Source organism: Papilio polytes, unplaced genomic scaffold, assembly GCF_000836215.1.
Source record: "Papilio polytes unplaced genomic scaffold, Ppol_1.0 DF823691.1, whole genome shotgun sequence".
Lineage (NCBI taxonomy): Eukaryota > Metazoa > Arthropoda > Insecta > Lepidoptera > Papilionidae > Papilio > Papilio polytes.
This window is the reverse complement of record NW_013525513.1, coordinates 5,025,756-5,040,069: the sequence shown is the minus strand read 5'-3', so window position 1 is coordinate 5,040,069 and position 14,314 is coordinate 5,025,756. Positions and strand designations below refer to the sequence as shown.

Sequence of the window (14,314 nt, the reverse complement as noted above, 5' to 3'; positions counted from 1 at the left end):
TAACTACTATTTTTTTTCGCTACTAAAGACTCGAGTCTATCTATATATTGTCTTTGATTTTTGTTTTTTTTATTTGAAGTGCTTTAAAAGTTTGGTTACACTATATAAATATAAATGTGTTATGGGACTAGTATTTTTAGTTAAAAACTTTATAAATGTATAGAAATGAATAGTTCCTGTTTGTGTGCAATATAAAAATTAAATGAAAACTGTTTTCCATGGACATTTGTACGCGGTGGGCAAGTCTCTGTGGAACAGGTCATGGTAAGTTTACTTTGCTGAATAAAAAATATAAAAAAAACTTCAATGTTTTATTTCCATACTTATCCAACTACTTATATGTACTGACTAGATTATATACATTATCATACATAATGTTAGTTTAAGATATTCTTATTAATATTTAAGGTTAAATGTATTAAACTAGCGCGTACCATCCTTCGACCACATCTTCACCTTGGTCTAGGTGGGATAGTGGTCAAGCGCTGGTTTTTTTCAATTTAAAAAAAAAAAAAAAAAAAATTTCTAAAAGGATTAATTTATATTTACATAATTAAAGCATGTCATAAATGTATTTAAAATCTTACTAATTCTTCAATAATACAGTGATTGAATAAAAGTGAACAATCCAAAACAAAGTTTTCGTCTATGTAATGCCAGTAATCTTGTAATGAAAGCTACAAACGACTACTATTTTAACGACAATAATTTTAAAACACGAAACATGAAGTAAAGTATCTAACGGCCGACTACTGAAACGATAATTAAAACTTTGATTCGTAAGCGCAGTTTACAATCAACGTTAAATTTTGACTGAAATTTTAAGGCATTTTATCTCCCCTACCTTAACCTAATCCCATAGAGTCGGCGCACCGGGTTTTCGTCCCCCAAATAACTCTATCATCCGTCAACTTGGTCATCACTCCCTACTTGATCTAATCACCTTTCACACAATCGTCAAATTTAAGCGTCAATAGCCTAATGGTTAGGAGTACAGATTTCCGATCACATGGCGACGGTTCGAATCCGGCCATTTGACTATTGTAAACTATATCTTACCAAAGAGATCTTAGTAAATTAACAAAATCTACTAATATTAAAAGAAAAAAACCATCCGTGTCATTAGGTCTACGTCTACCGGCGTATCCTCCACAGTCATCTTAGGGGACCATATCATTTAAATAACTTTAGGACGTCGTTACACATTTAAATGTTGTTCCAGTATTCGACCGTTATTTTATAGAGATCGATTGATTAATAGCAATATTTACTAAGTTATCTTATATTTAAACTTATACAAAAACTTAAAGTATTTCACTTATTGACTGTTTGTTGGGGATGTACTGGTAGACAAGGACACGTTGGGGCGTAGGGCGCGCTGATTATAGTCGGAAAGAAACCTGACGCCGCTGCTAGTTGCCTAAAATAAAAACGAACATGTACAGTACTATATTTGCCATGCACTGAGTCCACTTTCGATCATTGACAAAACTATCGCACAATTGTTTAGTCGCCCTTTGATTCGTATTAAGTTATATGGTAATGTGCACACTACTCGATTTTTAGTTTTGCAACTAAACAGTTGAATTGACTGCGAAACAATCGACAATCGCACAATAGTTTTGTGATAGTTTAGTCAAAGGAGTGCACCCGTTCAAAGAATAAAAATCATATTGGTATTAAAAGTGTTAGTTTTTAACCTTAAACTATTTTATATTTGAAGACCAAAATACTTTAAAAGCGGACATTAGTACTATAGGGGGTCATATTTACCTGTATTGTTGATCAAGGTGCGCCTTCTCTATTCTTTTATCTTTGGCTCTGCGGTTTTGAAACCAAATTTTGACCTGTGTTTCGCTCAGAGACAATGCTGATGCAAGCTCACATCTAAAACAATTTACACTAAGTTCTATAAAGATGTAGTGACAAAAAAAAAATCTAAGTAAAACTGTGTTAAATGTAGAACGCATAAGAAAAATTTCTTATAATACATTGCAGAGTTGCAAGCCTTATATATACCTTCTCGCTCTAGCGACGTATTCGCCTCTTGCATATTCCAGTTCGAGGCGTAAAGTCTGGTGCGCCGAGAATGTTGTACGTTGACGACGAGGTCGACTCTCTTTGCGACGTCTACGAGCCACTAAACGAATAAACAGTAAATTGTGTTAGTTAACACTAAAGAGGTAATTTTGTTGCATTTTAAAAACAAAATATTTGCTAATTTTTCTTATCAGGAGTAAAAGTCTTTCATGTTGAAAAGTTCAATGTATGCATTAGATTTAGCCTACGTCTTCTTCCAGGCTTCGCTCTACATCTAAACTTTCATATTTATAATATTAGTTAGATAAGATTTATATTTTTTAGCAAATAATACAACTAAAAACTGCGTATTCATAACCTCAAAATCAAAACATAAAATCGGAAGTGCGGACTTCCCTTTAGCCAGGCATGGCGACATATGGCGTATCAAAATTTTAGTACTTCGGTGATATGCAAGTATCGGATGGCGAAATTATGAGCGTCGGTTATTAATATGATTGTGATTCACCCCAACCGGGGCAGGGTTTCTTCACTTCCGCGGCAATATGGTGCGCAATCGGAGCTCTTACAAGCACACTTTTCTCATGCTTCAATCACTCGCCGGCGCCTACGAAACCGACGGGAATCCTTATAGTGCATCGCGTTCTTTCAATTACACCATAATATTAATGCAATATTCCAAAAAAAAATTAAAATACTAAAGTTTGAAGCGCATTCAAACTAACGTGTGTTAGACGTCGAGATTAAACGAGCCATAGCGCTTGTTTTACTCTTAATATTTCATCGAACTAGCAACATACGGAAAATTCGTTTTGTGTCTAGTCTCAACTCACTAAGCTTATTTATTTTATAAGTTCTGCGTCGGCAATAAGTCGCTTAACTTCGGGATCGTATTTGCAGTTGCATTAAGAACGTAAGAACGAATACAGACACATTTAAAATCTGAATATCGAAAACACATAGTGGTGATCCAATCTGGACAACTGGTTTACGTACGATCTCAATGATGACTAAAATAAGCGTTAAAAATACAATTTATAATGTTTTATGTTCTCCGTAAAGCGAAATTCCGACAATATTGAAGCACTATATCCGATACCACTCGTGTCCTGTCAATTTGCAATCACCGCACGGTTCATTGACTAATAGCTCTTCCGTGATATGACCATAATGGCCATAAGAATTTCGAACAAAAAATTGCGCGGCATTTGCGGTTTTATAACGTTCAAAATCTGAAGACAGGATTACGGAACAAAAGTCACTTTTTTGTTGGCTTATATGCTTATTGATTTAATATTATAATGCTAGAAATCCTTTGATAAGTAAAAGGTTACAGTAACATTTGTTTTTTGTTGTTAGCCCTTATGCGAAGACTCCATGCCTATAAACGTCCGAGTAGTGTAAAATCCGTCTTTACGGTCTTGACTCGCTAGCTACTAATTAGGACCCTAATTGCGGTATTACACTATTCTTAGTAAGGATTTAGCAGAGAAAGCGCCCTAATTGTGTATTGTAATCACAACTTAACTGCTATGAAATCTTTGGCAAAATACAAAATTACATTTTTATGAATACTTCGCATGAGCCATATCGTTATGACGTATGCGTGAGATATTGTTCTCATTGTAAACATCTATTCGCCTAATGATAGCGTTTACCACTTAATTGAAGTGAATAGAAGGTAGAAACAATATGTATTGTACAATAAGATGTTTGTTTAGACACGCAATTGTCTATAACTATTGTTTGAATTAAAAAACAATGGGAAAAAAGTCTGTTTTCTTTACTGTAACAAAAATGTTTTTCGATAAAATTAGAACATCATTAACGCATCTGTATTCCTTAAAACATAACTCAAATTATGTTATTAGACTATAACTCTCACACTCAAAGTCGTCCTTAGCGTAGATTTCATATGAGAAATCTAAACTGAAGGTCCCTTAACGAATACTCTATACGGACGTTTTAAAGCATACCCTTTTATGATAAAAATCAAAACATTTAGCCAAAAGAAATTAATCTATTGGCTTGTTATAAAGGATGTACGTTACTGTGAGAGACGTCAGCTGGGGACAGGGCTGGCATATGTAATTGGTTAACAATGAAGGTATTATCTGAATCAACGTTGTCACATTAAATCGTCACTCGCTCGGTGGATTCGAAAGTGATCGTCATTAGTCGAGCTTGAGATAGGATTTACACTCCAATTTTATTTTTATGATATGTTTATTTATCAATGTTTTTTTTATAAAATATAGTGTTTTATTCGAAATGTTATAACCATTTTTTTATTTACTAATTTTAATTTACTAAAAATTAATTTACTAATTTACTAAACTTTTTATTTACTAACAATTTATTAATCTCTTGACTACCAGTTTTATGTTTGAATACGGATTCGAAACTTCGACCTCAAGTTTCAACTTCCGTTGTTAACTTGATCAGTTTTTGTTTGTTTCAGAAAGCTAATCTTTATATTTTTTTTTAATTAATTGCAAATTTGTTGAAGGAAAGTTTATAGTGTAATATCTCAGCACGATTTTAACGATTTTATTTGAATCAAAATTACTTCTTTCATCTACCCTCTTGCTATTGCATTGTTATTGCAGATTAAAAGGCGATTGTGTTTAATCATCAATGCCAACAATACCTTAATGGGCATAGATATATTGGGGTTGCTACCCCTTAATATTCATTAGCCAAGATCCCCTAATTACAAGTCCAGTGGAGCGTCTGTCCAGTTTGATATCAATGTTCACCTGACTTGTTCGCGTTTATGTTTTGTTTTCAATAACACGGGAAAAGAAATTGATATCGCGTTGGAATCTTGCTTCACCGAACTTCAATTGCAAGCAATAATCTTACCGATATAAAATACCGCAATAAAATGTTGCCTTCGATTGAAATATAAATTAAAATAACTCATCTTGCAACGATTTGTATTATTGCGTATAACAGATTAAAACTAGCTTGCATAAAAATCTATAGTTTTAGAAAAACTAGAAAGATTTTACTGTATATCAACAGAAAACATAAATTACTTCTGTATTGATAATTTATGAATAGACTAGCTTTCACCCGCGACTTCATCCGCGTTGAATTAAAAAAAAAACAAAGTAAGTAGCCTGTGTTTTCTTTCAAATCCTCTTTATTTAAACCAAGTTTTATTAAGATCCGTTCAGCAGTTTCTATTCATCCATTCAAACTTTCACATTTATAATATTAGTAAGAATTAAGATAAAATTATGCGGTACGATATGGTAGTAATACAATTACTGCAGAACATTTTGAACCCATTCCTATTCCATTATTAAATTAAAATCAATATGATACAGTGATAATAAATAGGTTCGATGATTTAAATGCGTTGTGATTTGTGAAACAAGGCTGACATAAATTGCGGCCATTGTGGATAGAAATGTTGTTTAAAATCGGGCGCGGATCGTCCGCGCACGTGCTCGTTCCCACAGACACAATCCGCTCTCGAATTTATATTTTCAATACAATTAACCATGTTCCAATTGTAATCGCGAACATTTTTAATTTATCAAGTGTACTGTTAACAGGGAAATAAGTTTATTTCAGAGTAGATTATGACAGGAATTTAATGTTTAAATGAGTCTCCCAAGTGTGGTTAGCAACTTGGAGGCGTAACAACAATTAAATCATAAATCAATAAGTTTTGTGAGTAGGATAAGGTGATGTAAATATGAACGTAACATGTTCATTTTTACCATGATTGACAAATGGATGACAAAAATAACGTTCCTTACCACTATGAGTTTAGCATGAAAATTAATTTGCGAGTCATGTCGACTACACCAAAAGTATTGTTGTACATACTTTCACTGGTTAATTTATTCTATCAATTATAGATATCACGTTGTTATTACATTAATAATTAAATGTTTATATTCACAACTTTTCTCTCATTACTTGTTTACGTTTCAGTTTCACGGGCTGTTGTTTCGTAATAGTTATAAGAGTGGAACAATGGTGGGATTTTATTGCGGAGTTTGCGAGAACAGTGGGCACAATTTTCTCGAGCGAGCGCCTATGAAAGGGAAGCTTCGCGCGATGGCGGCCCACTCAGACGTGGTGTTATAATCGCATCAAATTCTCCCCACCATCCCCATCTCTGCTCCACCTTCCGCGTAAAACACGAAACATTTTCAAACCACCCGACAAACCATTATCATTCTATTTTTGTTAACTGCACGAGGAATGATCGTCGCGTTAATCGTTATGATATTATTAAATTGTAGAGTAAAATTAAACGTAAGACTCACATCCTTTAAAAAATAATGCAAAAAGTAAAGAAATATTAAAAACATGGAGACTCTACTTGGAAATACATACATATTACATCATACGAACGTATCTTGCATTTTCAAAAGAAATTTAAATTTAACTCATTCCACTCCATTGTAGTTTTTCCAGATTTTTCTTATTTAAGGAACCTCGAAAGCACTAGTTATATAATAATTTGTTACTCTGTATATCAGTGTTGTATAAGCGGATTTATTTATTTTAAAACTTACAAGTAAATGGAATATCGTCCATGTTTTGTACCATCCGTTCAAAGTGAAAGACAGGTTTCTTATAAAAATACAGATAAAAGTAATGCTGTTTCTATAGAATTTTCATAAAGGACCGTCCGGTAAAGAGTTGAGAGATTAGGCGGCCGTCCTCTCCGGAGCTTATCGCCCATCGCAAGTTTGTATTCAAATATATTTATTCGGATATTTTTATAGAGTGGATCCTCAGACGTCTTTGATGTCCGTATTTTATTAAGATTTGTATTATGGTTATATACTATGGCCAACACCCGCTCACTCGTTGAAAAACTGTACTTAGGAAATCTTATAGGAGTGAATCGAAAAGAAGAGAAACAGATGAAAAGCGTTGTCAACAATGTGATTGGTTTGATCCAGTGTTTGTGTGATTGTATGTCTATGCACACTAGTGTCCGTAGGTTTCCACGATCAAAATATTAAATATCCATTCAAAAACATAGTGACATCTCAAGTTTTTCGACCAAAATGAGAAGGTCCATATTATGCATAACACACACAACATTCAAAAGATATTTTACAACAGTAGAGATGGGCGTATAGGTTACGTGGAAACTGAAATAAACTGTTGACGCATATCGACAAAAAGTAAAGCTTGTTGTACTGCCCTAGTACATTACTCATATCATCGGTGGTATACATTATTATACAGAGGAAACTGAGCTGCGAGACAATTATAGCGACAGTCAGAATTGCCTATTCAGTCTTCTTTAACAGCTGTACTGTTATGTATAAAATTTTCATTAAACCATAATGATAGAATTATCCAAAAAAGAAATGCTAGACAACTGAAATAATGAAATAGGTGAATGGCAGGTGATTGAGAAACGCGTATTTGTAGAGTTTTTCGTCATTAAGGCATTTAGAGTTTTGTCTTCTCAGTTATAAGTAAATACCGTGCCGAGCCTCGTGGTTAGTAAAAATGCAATGTAAAAGGACATTGCATCGTTTTTTTATCGCAAAGTGCGGCAGAGTAATCAAGAAACAAAAAGAAGTAAAAGGCTCTAAGTCGTCGAAACACGTTAATGCAGTGATATAAAATATAATATTTTTAGCATAGATTGCCGTTAAAAGCTCAAGAAAATAGACTTATGTACTTGCTGACCTCTTTTTGACCGACTTCCCCAAAGAAGGAGGTACTCAAGTCGTCTGTATGGTTTTTTTTCTTACATTGTTTCAATAATATTAGGTAATGAAAATAATAATTGTTTTTGTATATCATTTACGGAAAACAAAATGTAATGAATTCGTTCAAACAATTAAATGTAAAATAGATAGAGCTTTTTACTTACAGAATGCAGCTAAACCTGCTCCAAATGCTAATTGCTGGTGGGGAAGTAACATTGGTCGAGGACACAAAGGCATAAGAGGAGGTGGCGCAAAAACTTGCGGGCTCCTATTCACACCTTCGCTAACTTCGACTTCTACGTCAGAACACGAATCGCTATCAGTCACTGCCTTCTTCTGTTCTATTCTTTCTTCTACTTGCGGTTGCTGAGGTTTTTCTAAGTGGCCATAAATACGAGCGAAAAATTTCCTCGGAGATGAAGGTCGGGGGGGATGAATTGAAGTGTTTTTCTCCATTTCCTGTTTCTTTAATGATTCGCTCATTATCAGAACAGATGAAGTTCTCTTTTTTAAAAGAAATATTAGCTTTTAATTATTTAACCATAATATCACTTCAAATACCAAGGTAATAACTTAAGCAAACTTTACTTATGCATTTATTGTTGTTTTAAACTTTTGCGGTCTCGCAAATTAGTTTTATTTCAAAAATTAAAATGTAATTACGACACTCGTTACGAATTTGATTAGGAAACGACACGTGTTATCCCGACCTCATAAGCACGTGGATTGCGGCCGCGTCAGGTGACTACGTCCCTCGGGAGCTTAAGCCCCGCCCAGGACGCTCGCAACCCCTAATTGAAACAGGGATACAGTGAAAAGAGGCGTTAACAGCCAATGGGTATGCTTTTCGCGATCCTAACCAACCCTCGAGGCGGGATTAAAACTCTATCTATTGTGATTGTTCATTTTATTAAGCTTTTTTCACTTCTTTTCGTCACCTTTTTAAAAGTTATCAGAACTTTATCATAGTCATAATAATTTTATAACAATTAATAGGTGAAGTAATGGGTTTTGTGATGCCCTGGGAATGTTGCTCGAGACACTCTGATATTTTAGTTCCGAAAATTAATTTTGGGGATGCATGTCAGTTCTGATGCAATGTTCAGCCGGGTTTTTTTTCGGGTATTTATTTTTGGGTGATCAAATTCATACAATAATTTAAACAAAATTATTTAGCCTGTAATGCCATAACCATAAATATTTACGTCAACTTGTGACAGACGAAATTCATTAACAACAATAAACAAATGTTATTATTAGAAAAATATTTTGATAATCTTACTAAATAATGCAAAAAAATGGAGCTTTATTAACCATTGCATGTGTGTTGTTACTTTTTGCTTTTAATTGTACATTCCCGCTTCAAAGGGTGACATCAACGCCTAAGAAACATTTGTACGCAAATCGTAAGTAATTTTTTTCAACTCTCAGTTATCAATAAGAGAAAAATCTGTATATTTATCCTTCTATTGTATATCTTGTTGCATTCACCAAGTCAGTTACGTTATTGTGTATTTTACTCCTAGAAACTTGAAGTGCTAGAGTTGTATTAGGTTATACATTTTTAATTTTCTTTTTTTAGAATCTATAAAATGTCGCAACGTGCTAGACAATGTCGACTTTCCAGATAAAGACAAAACTTTGGCAGACGATTTGGAAGAACTTATATCCAAATTTAAAAAGAACGTGAATCACAAAGAAAAAAGTCGTTTGGGATTTCGAAGGCTTTCTAGTAAAAATTTTCTAAATGAGGACGATCTACGTCATTACGAGCAATTAGTTATCATGAAGAAATATCCCTTCTTAGATATCAAAGAGTTGGAAATGAAATTTAGTCCATCAAATAAAGATAGGAGGGAGAATGTGAATTTTCATTCTAGAGTCAACATGGTACCCGAACCGAGCATCTGTGAACCCGGTGAGGATATAATCAACGTTGAGATTTCTAATAGAGGTCTGTCCGGATTTGCAATACCTACTCAACTTGTCAAGCATATAAGCACAACGGAGAAAAAGTTACTATCAACTCCAGAAACGCCTAAATTGAAATCAGAAAATTCACGTAAATTTACAAAGAAATCCACAGAGAAGAATATTTTAAAAAAGCTTAAAGATGATGTTAATCAGTTTTTAGATAAAAAGAAGAAGAACTATTATTGTTTTTCATTTGCACGTAGTTAGCAACAAAGTTAGGTCGTAATTACAAATCTTAAATATTTTATGTGCCCAAACTATGTGACATCCGAAATCGCCACTGACCGTTTAAATATAATGTTAAGGATTATGCCATCTTAATTTAATTTTCAAACTGTTCAATTCGTAGGTATCTGATCAATAAGGATTATACCCTCATGACTTGTTAATATTAATTAACTTTGAGAGCATGATTTCAATATGTAACAGTCAGCATCATCAACTTGCTCTTATCCCATATGGAGGGTCGGCACAGTATGTGCTGCTCTTCCAACCGTCTGTATCAGCCGTCATATCTGAAACCACTCCTTTCTTAAGCATATCATCTTTCACACAATCCATCCATATTTTCTTCGGTCTTCCTCTTCCTTTGTAGCCATCCACATTCAAAAGTGTTAACGTAAAAATTATTTGCGTGAATAGAACATTGGGCTGGATCTACGAATATTTTGACAGAATCGTACGTCAATCAATTGTCAAATTGAAGTTCGAATTAATGTCAAAGTAATCAGAGAAGATATTAATTTCTAGTGGGTAAAAACGAATATTTCATTTTTATCAGTTTAAATAAATTAGTTACTTGGGTGTAAATCTAATATATATTGTACTTTTTTCTCTGTGGTAATATTCTGTGAAAATGGAAACATAAATACACTGGTAGTAACTCTAAATTGCAAAGGATAACAAATTATATAAAACAGCTTAATTTACTCTACAGATTGTTATTGGGGAACACCTTATAGTATTAAAACATTACTTACTAAAGGTAAACTGATCTTCAATTTATTTTATATGTAGTTTTATAAGAAAATATACTAATAATTCTATACTACGATTTATTTCATACAATTATGTCGCGACGTTGTTATATTTGCAACAATTATATTGTAATTTTAATATGATTTGTAATATAATTATATTGTACTATTTCCAGGTTATCTAAAATGGAATTACAGTGCAAAGTCCAAAATTATGATTGGGGCAAATTAGGTCATGAGAGTAAAGTTGCTATGTTACTGTCTAGTAGTAATATGAGTGCTCAAATTGATTCTGATAAACCCTATGCTGAGTTATGGATGGGAACACATGTGAATGGGCCGTCTCTTATTATTGAAAGAAATGTACTTCTGTCTGAATATATAAAAGATAATGTGGATGCTATTGGTCCTTTAGTGCAGAAAAAATTTGGTGTATCTGTGCCCTTTCTTCTAAAGGTCCTGTCTATTAGGAAAGCTCTTTCAATACAAGCACATCCTAATAAGGTAATCTATACAACATTGTTCATCTATAATAAGATTCAGTCATCACATAGTCCTTTGTAATAAATATTTAGTATGAAAAGTTTACATGAAGGTCTCCCTTAAACCAGTTAGACAAAATGCAGCTGTTTTAGTTTAATTTCTTTCAGGAACATGCAGAACAATTGCACACACAGTTTCCTGAGATGTATAAAGACCCAAATCATAAACCAGAGCTTGCAATAGTGCTGACCCCTTTTGAAGCACTTTGTGGCTTCAGACCCATTTCAGAAATTAAGGAATTTCTTACGAGTAAGTTGAATTACCATATTTTCCATTACTATTGTCAATGTTAGGTGCTAAAACCATGTGTTTTTATTAACACATACAATAATTGAGCACTTAATTTAATAAGATCAATTTACTAGCCAATATTAAAATGTTAAACACTCATTTTCTCTACTACCTATCATCCATTACTTGCTATTAGTTTTATTCCTTCTATTTGACAATTAAAAGTTATTCAATTATACAATTTTTAGAGTATATTCACAACTTGTATTATGTATTTTCAGAATTGCCTGAACTGACTGGGATCCTATCAAAAGATTCTTTACATGGTATACTGAATTACGAAGATGGAGATTCTACATTAATACTGAAGAATGTATTTGACTCCTTGATGTCTTGTGATAAAACTATTGTTGCTAAAAGCTTGGAAGATTACTATAAAAGACTAAGTAGTGCAGGTGGGTATTAACTAGCTGTTGCTTGCGACTTCGTCCACATTAAATTTCAAAATATAGTCTATGTTAGTGATAATGTAGCTTTTTAATGGTAAAATTTATGATAGCCCATTAGTTATTGAGTTTTTTCAATGTATACAATTATTCAAATCCTTCATTTTTATAATATTACTATAGATAAAAAAAAGAAATTAAAAGATGGATGTATTTATTGCACACATACAACTTATTGAATATTGAATTACAACTGCTTTTATTCTTCTTTCAGATGAGACAGTCAAATCTGCTCTGCTATTTAATACCTTACACAAGCTTTATTCGGAGTTTCCTGGTGATGTGGGATGCTATGCACCATATTTGATGAACCTCATGCATCTTCGTCCCGGCCAAGCTATCTTTCTCAAACCAAATCTTCCACATGCATATTTAAGTGGAGGTATGTATATTAAAATTAAGGCATATAGCTTTATATATTTATAGCTTGAATTGTTGCTTAATAAAGGTTACATGTTTTAAAGCAAGTAGCCCCAAAATGCATTTGTTTACTCGCTGTTGTCCGCAAATCCGTCCATGCGGAATTACTAAAAACGTATTTAAAAAATGTCTTTTTCCAAACTATCTAAACTTTTGCATTTATAATATTAGTAAGGTAATTTAATTGAAATTAACAAACCAAAAGTGATAACCAACACATTTCCTAGTCGGCAAAAGACTAGGAAGATTTTACCAAACATTTATTTCAATGGGGGGTCATCTAAATACATTGTTTGTAATTTTTTACTATCATAGAATACAATTATACAAGCATATCATTTCCTCAAAGGCCAGCAACGCATCTGTTCCTCTGGTGTTGCGGATGTCCATGGGCGTCGTTGACCACCTTCGTGTTCACGCCGCTCGTTTGCCCCCTTTTTTTATAAAAAAAAAACAATTAAATCAAACTAATGTTATAAATGCGAAAGTTTAGATGAATGGATGTTTGTTAGAGTTGACCACCTAAATGGTTGAACAATTTTCGATAAAATTTGACATATATGTAGAACACATATTTTTTTAAACGTAGTCTCGGACGAAAGCTGATCAATATATACTTTTAAAACATGCTGTTAGTATGTATTTATTTAACAGATTGTGTGGAATGTATGGCTTGCTCGGACAATGTGGTGCGAGCCGGGCTTACCCCGAAGCACATAGATCTGCCCACCCTCACACACATGCTGGACTACAACAGCTATACTCCGCAGCAGATGCTCTTCAATCCTCAGATAGAAGATGAGAACAGCTGCATCTGGCGACCGCCTGTACCTGATTTTGCTGTTGTTAAAATTAAGGTCAGTATATTGATGGTTTCTACACTATAGTATATTTAAACCATTGAAAGACAAGTTAAATATTAATAGATTTGTATCAAACATGAATGTATGGTAGACAATTTAAATCTACATATCTTGTTAATGTTACTTTGAATTTTGGGTAGATAAATTATGCTCTTTAAAGACTGCTATAGACTGTAAAGAAATATGAACTGTCAGTTGAACTGCACTGTTAACTTAGTGTTGTTACACTGTTAATTTAGTGTTTTAAATTGATTTATATATTTATTTTGCTTTTTTACAATTTTCTTCCTGCTTCTCTGGCGACAACCATTAGTAGTTGACTTACGTCTGAATACTAAATCGAACCTTAAACAGTTCGCGTAGTTAACAGAGCTTACAATTGGCAGATATCAACATTTTAATGGCATATTAACTTTAAGGGTGGCCTTATCAATTAAGAAATTGTTACTTTAAATGTTGCAATATTCGTCTGTTAATTTTTATAATGTAACTCAGGTGTTGAATGGTGATTCTTACAATACAATAATCCGCGCCAGTCCCAGTATTATTATCTTTATATCTGGTGCGGGGGAGGCGTGCGACACCGAGCCTATCGCAGTCAAGCCAGGTACAGTATTGTTCCTGAAGGCGAGCAGACAGCTGACCGTTACACCGAACACAGACCATCTGGAGGCTTACCAAGCTATCTGCAATGTTTAAATTGTTTGTGACACTGGTATTATAGAATTACATTATGGCACGCTTTTGACAGGGGGAGGTTAGTTTTTAGAGTTACCAGTATGCAATTATTTCCCAACTTCTTTCAGTTTTCCCTTGTTAAAAAAAATCAACAGCTAATGATTTGCAAGTTAAAATCTGATTGCCCGTAGTATTTGTTTACTTATTTACAGTTTTAAGAATTCACAAGCAAAGACTAAGTACAATTTATTTATACTATTATAAAGAGGCAAGATTTGCGTTTTTGTATTTTTGTACGTATTGAGATAACTCAAAAATTACTTGGTCGATTTCCAAAATTCTTGCATCATACAAAAGCTACGTTATCACTGAGTCACCTA

The 14,314-nt window shown here is 33.4% G+C and overlaps 3 protein-coding genes across 3 annotated transcripts in view; 2 read left to right on the top strand and 1 right to left on the bottom strand.

Annotated features, from left to right (window-relative positions):
• Positions 1-845: 845 nt before the first annotated feature.
• On the bottom strand, positions 846-8,612 carry LOC106104143 (homeobox protein rough-like). The gene is made up of 4 exons (XM_013284096.1): positions 7,907-8,612; positions 2,020-2,140; positions 1,774-1,887; positions 846-1,420 (listed from the first exon to the last, which is right to left on the bottom strand). Exons 1-4 carry the CDS (start codon positions 8,223-8,225, stop codon positions 1,315-1,317), a joined length of 660 nt encoding a protein of 219 aa, XP_013139550.1. The 5' UTR covers positions 8,226-8,612; the 3' UTR covers positions 846-1,314.
• Positions 8,613-8,947: 335 nt separating this feature from the next.
• On the top strand, positions 8,948-9,927 carry LOC106104162. Its single transcript, XM_013284113.1, has 2 exons — positions 8,948-9,148; positions 9,325-9,927. Exons 1-2 carry the CDS (start codon positions 9,031-9,033, stop codon positions 9,921-9,923), a joined length of 717 nt encoding a protein of 238 aa, XP_013139567.1. The 5' UTR covers positions 8,948-9,030; the 3' UTR covers positions 9,924-9,927.
• Positions 9,928-10,432: 505 nt separating this feature from the next.
• The window catches only part of LOC106104309 (mannose-6-phosphate isomerase), a 5,493-nt gene continuing 1,611 nt past the window's right edge, over positions 10,433-14,314 (top strand). The window contains exons 1-7 of the mRNA XM_013284322.1: positions 10,433-10,701; positions 10,870-11,197; positions 11,344-11,485; positions 11,749-11,922; positions 12,188-12,355; positions 13,048-13,250; positions 13,752-13,986. Of these exons, the coding sequence (XP_013139776.1) occupies positions 10,880-11,197; positions 11,344-11,485; positions 11,749-11,922; positions 12,188-12,355; positions 13,048-13,250; positions 13,752-13,955 (1,209 nt within the window). The 5' untranslated portion in view covers positions 10,433-10,701; positions 10,870-10,879 and the 3' untranslated portion in view covers positions 13,956-13,986. The remainder of the gene's footprint in view (positions 10,702-10,869; positions 11,198-11,343; positions 11,486-11,748; positions 11,923-12,187; positions 12,356-13,047; positions 13,251-13,751; positions 13,987-14,314) is intronic.

Coding starts and splice junctions, on each gene's coding strand:
- LOC106104143 (XM_013284096.1), bottom strand. CDS start 8,225: ATGAGCGAATCATTAAAGAAACAGGAAATGGAGAAAAACACTTCAATT. Junction 1,888..2,019: donor TACGTCGCTAGAGCGAGAAG/GTATATATAAGG, acceptor AAATTGTTTTAG/ATGTGAGCTTGCATCAGCAT. Junction 1,421..1,773: donor CACCTTGATCAACAATACAG/GTAAATATGACC, acceptor TTTTTATTTTAG/GCAACTAGCAGCGGCGTCAG.
- LOC106104162 (XM_013284113.1), top strand. CDS start 9,031: ATGCAAAAAAATGGAGCTTTATTAACCATTGCATGTGTGTTGTTACTT. Junction 9,149..9,324: donor GAAACATTTGTACGCAAATC/GTAAGTAATTTT, acceptor TTCTTTTTTTAG/AATCTATAAAATGTCGCAAC.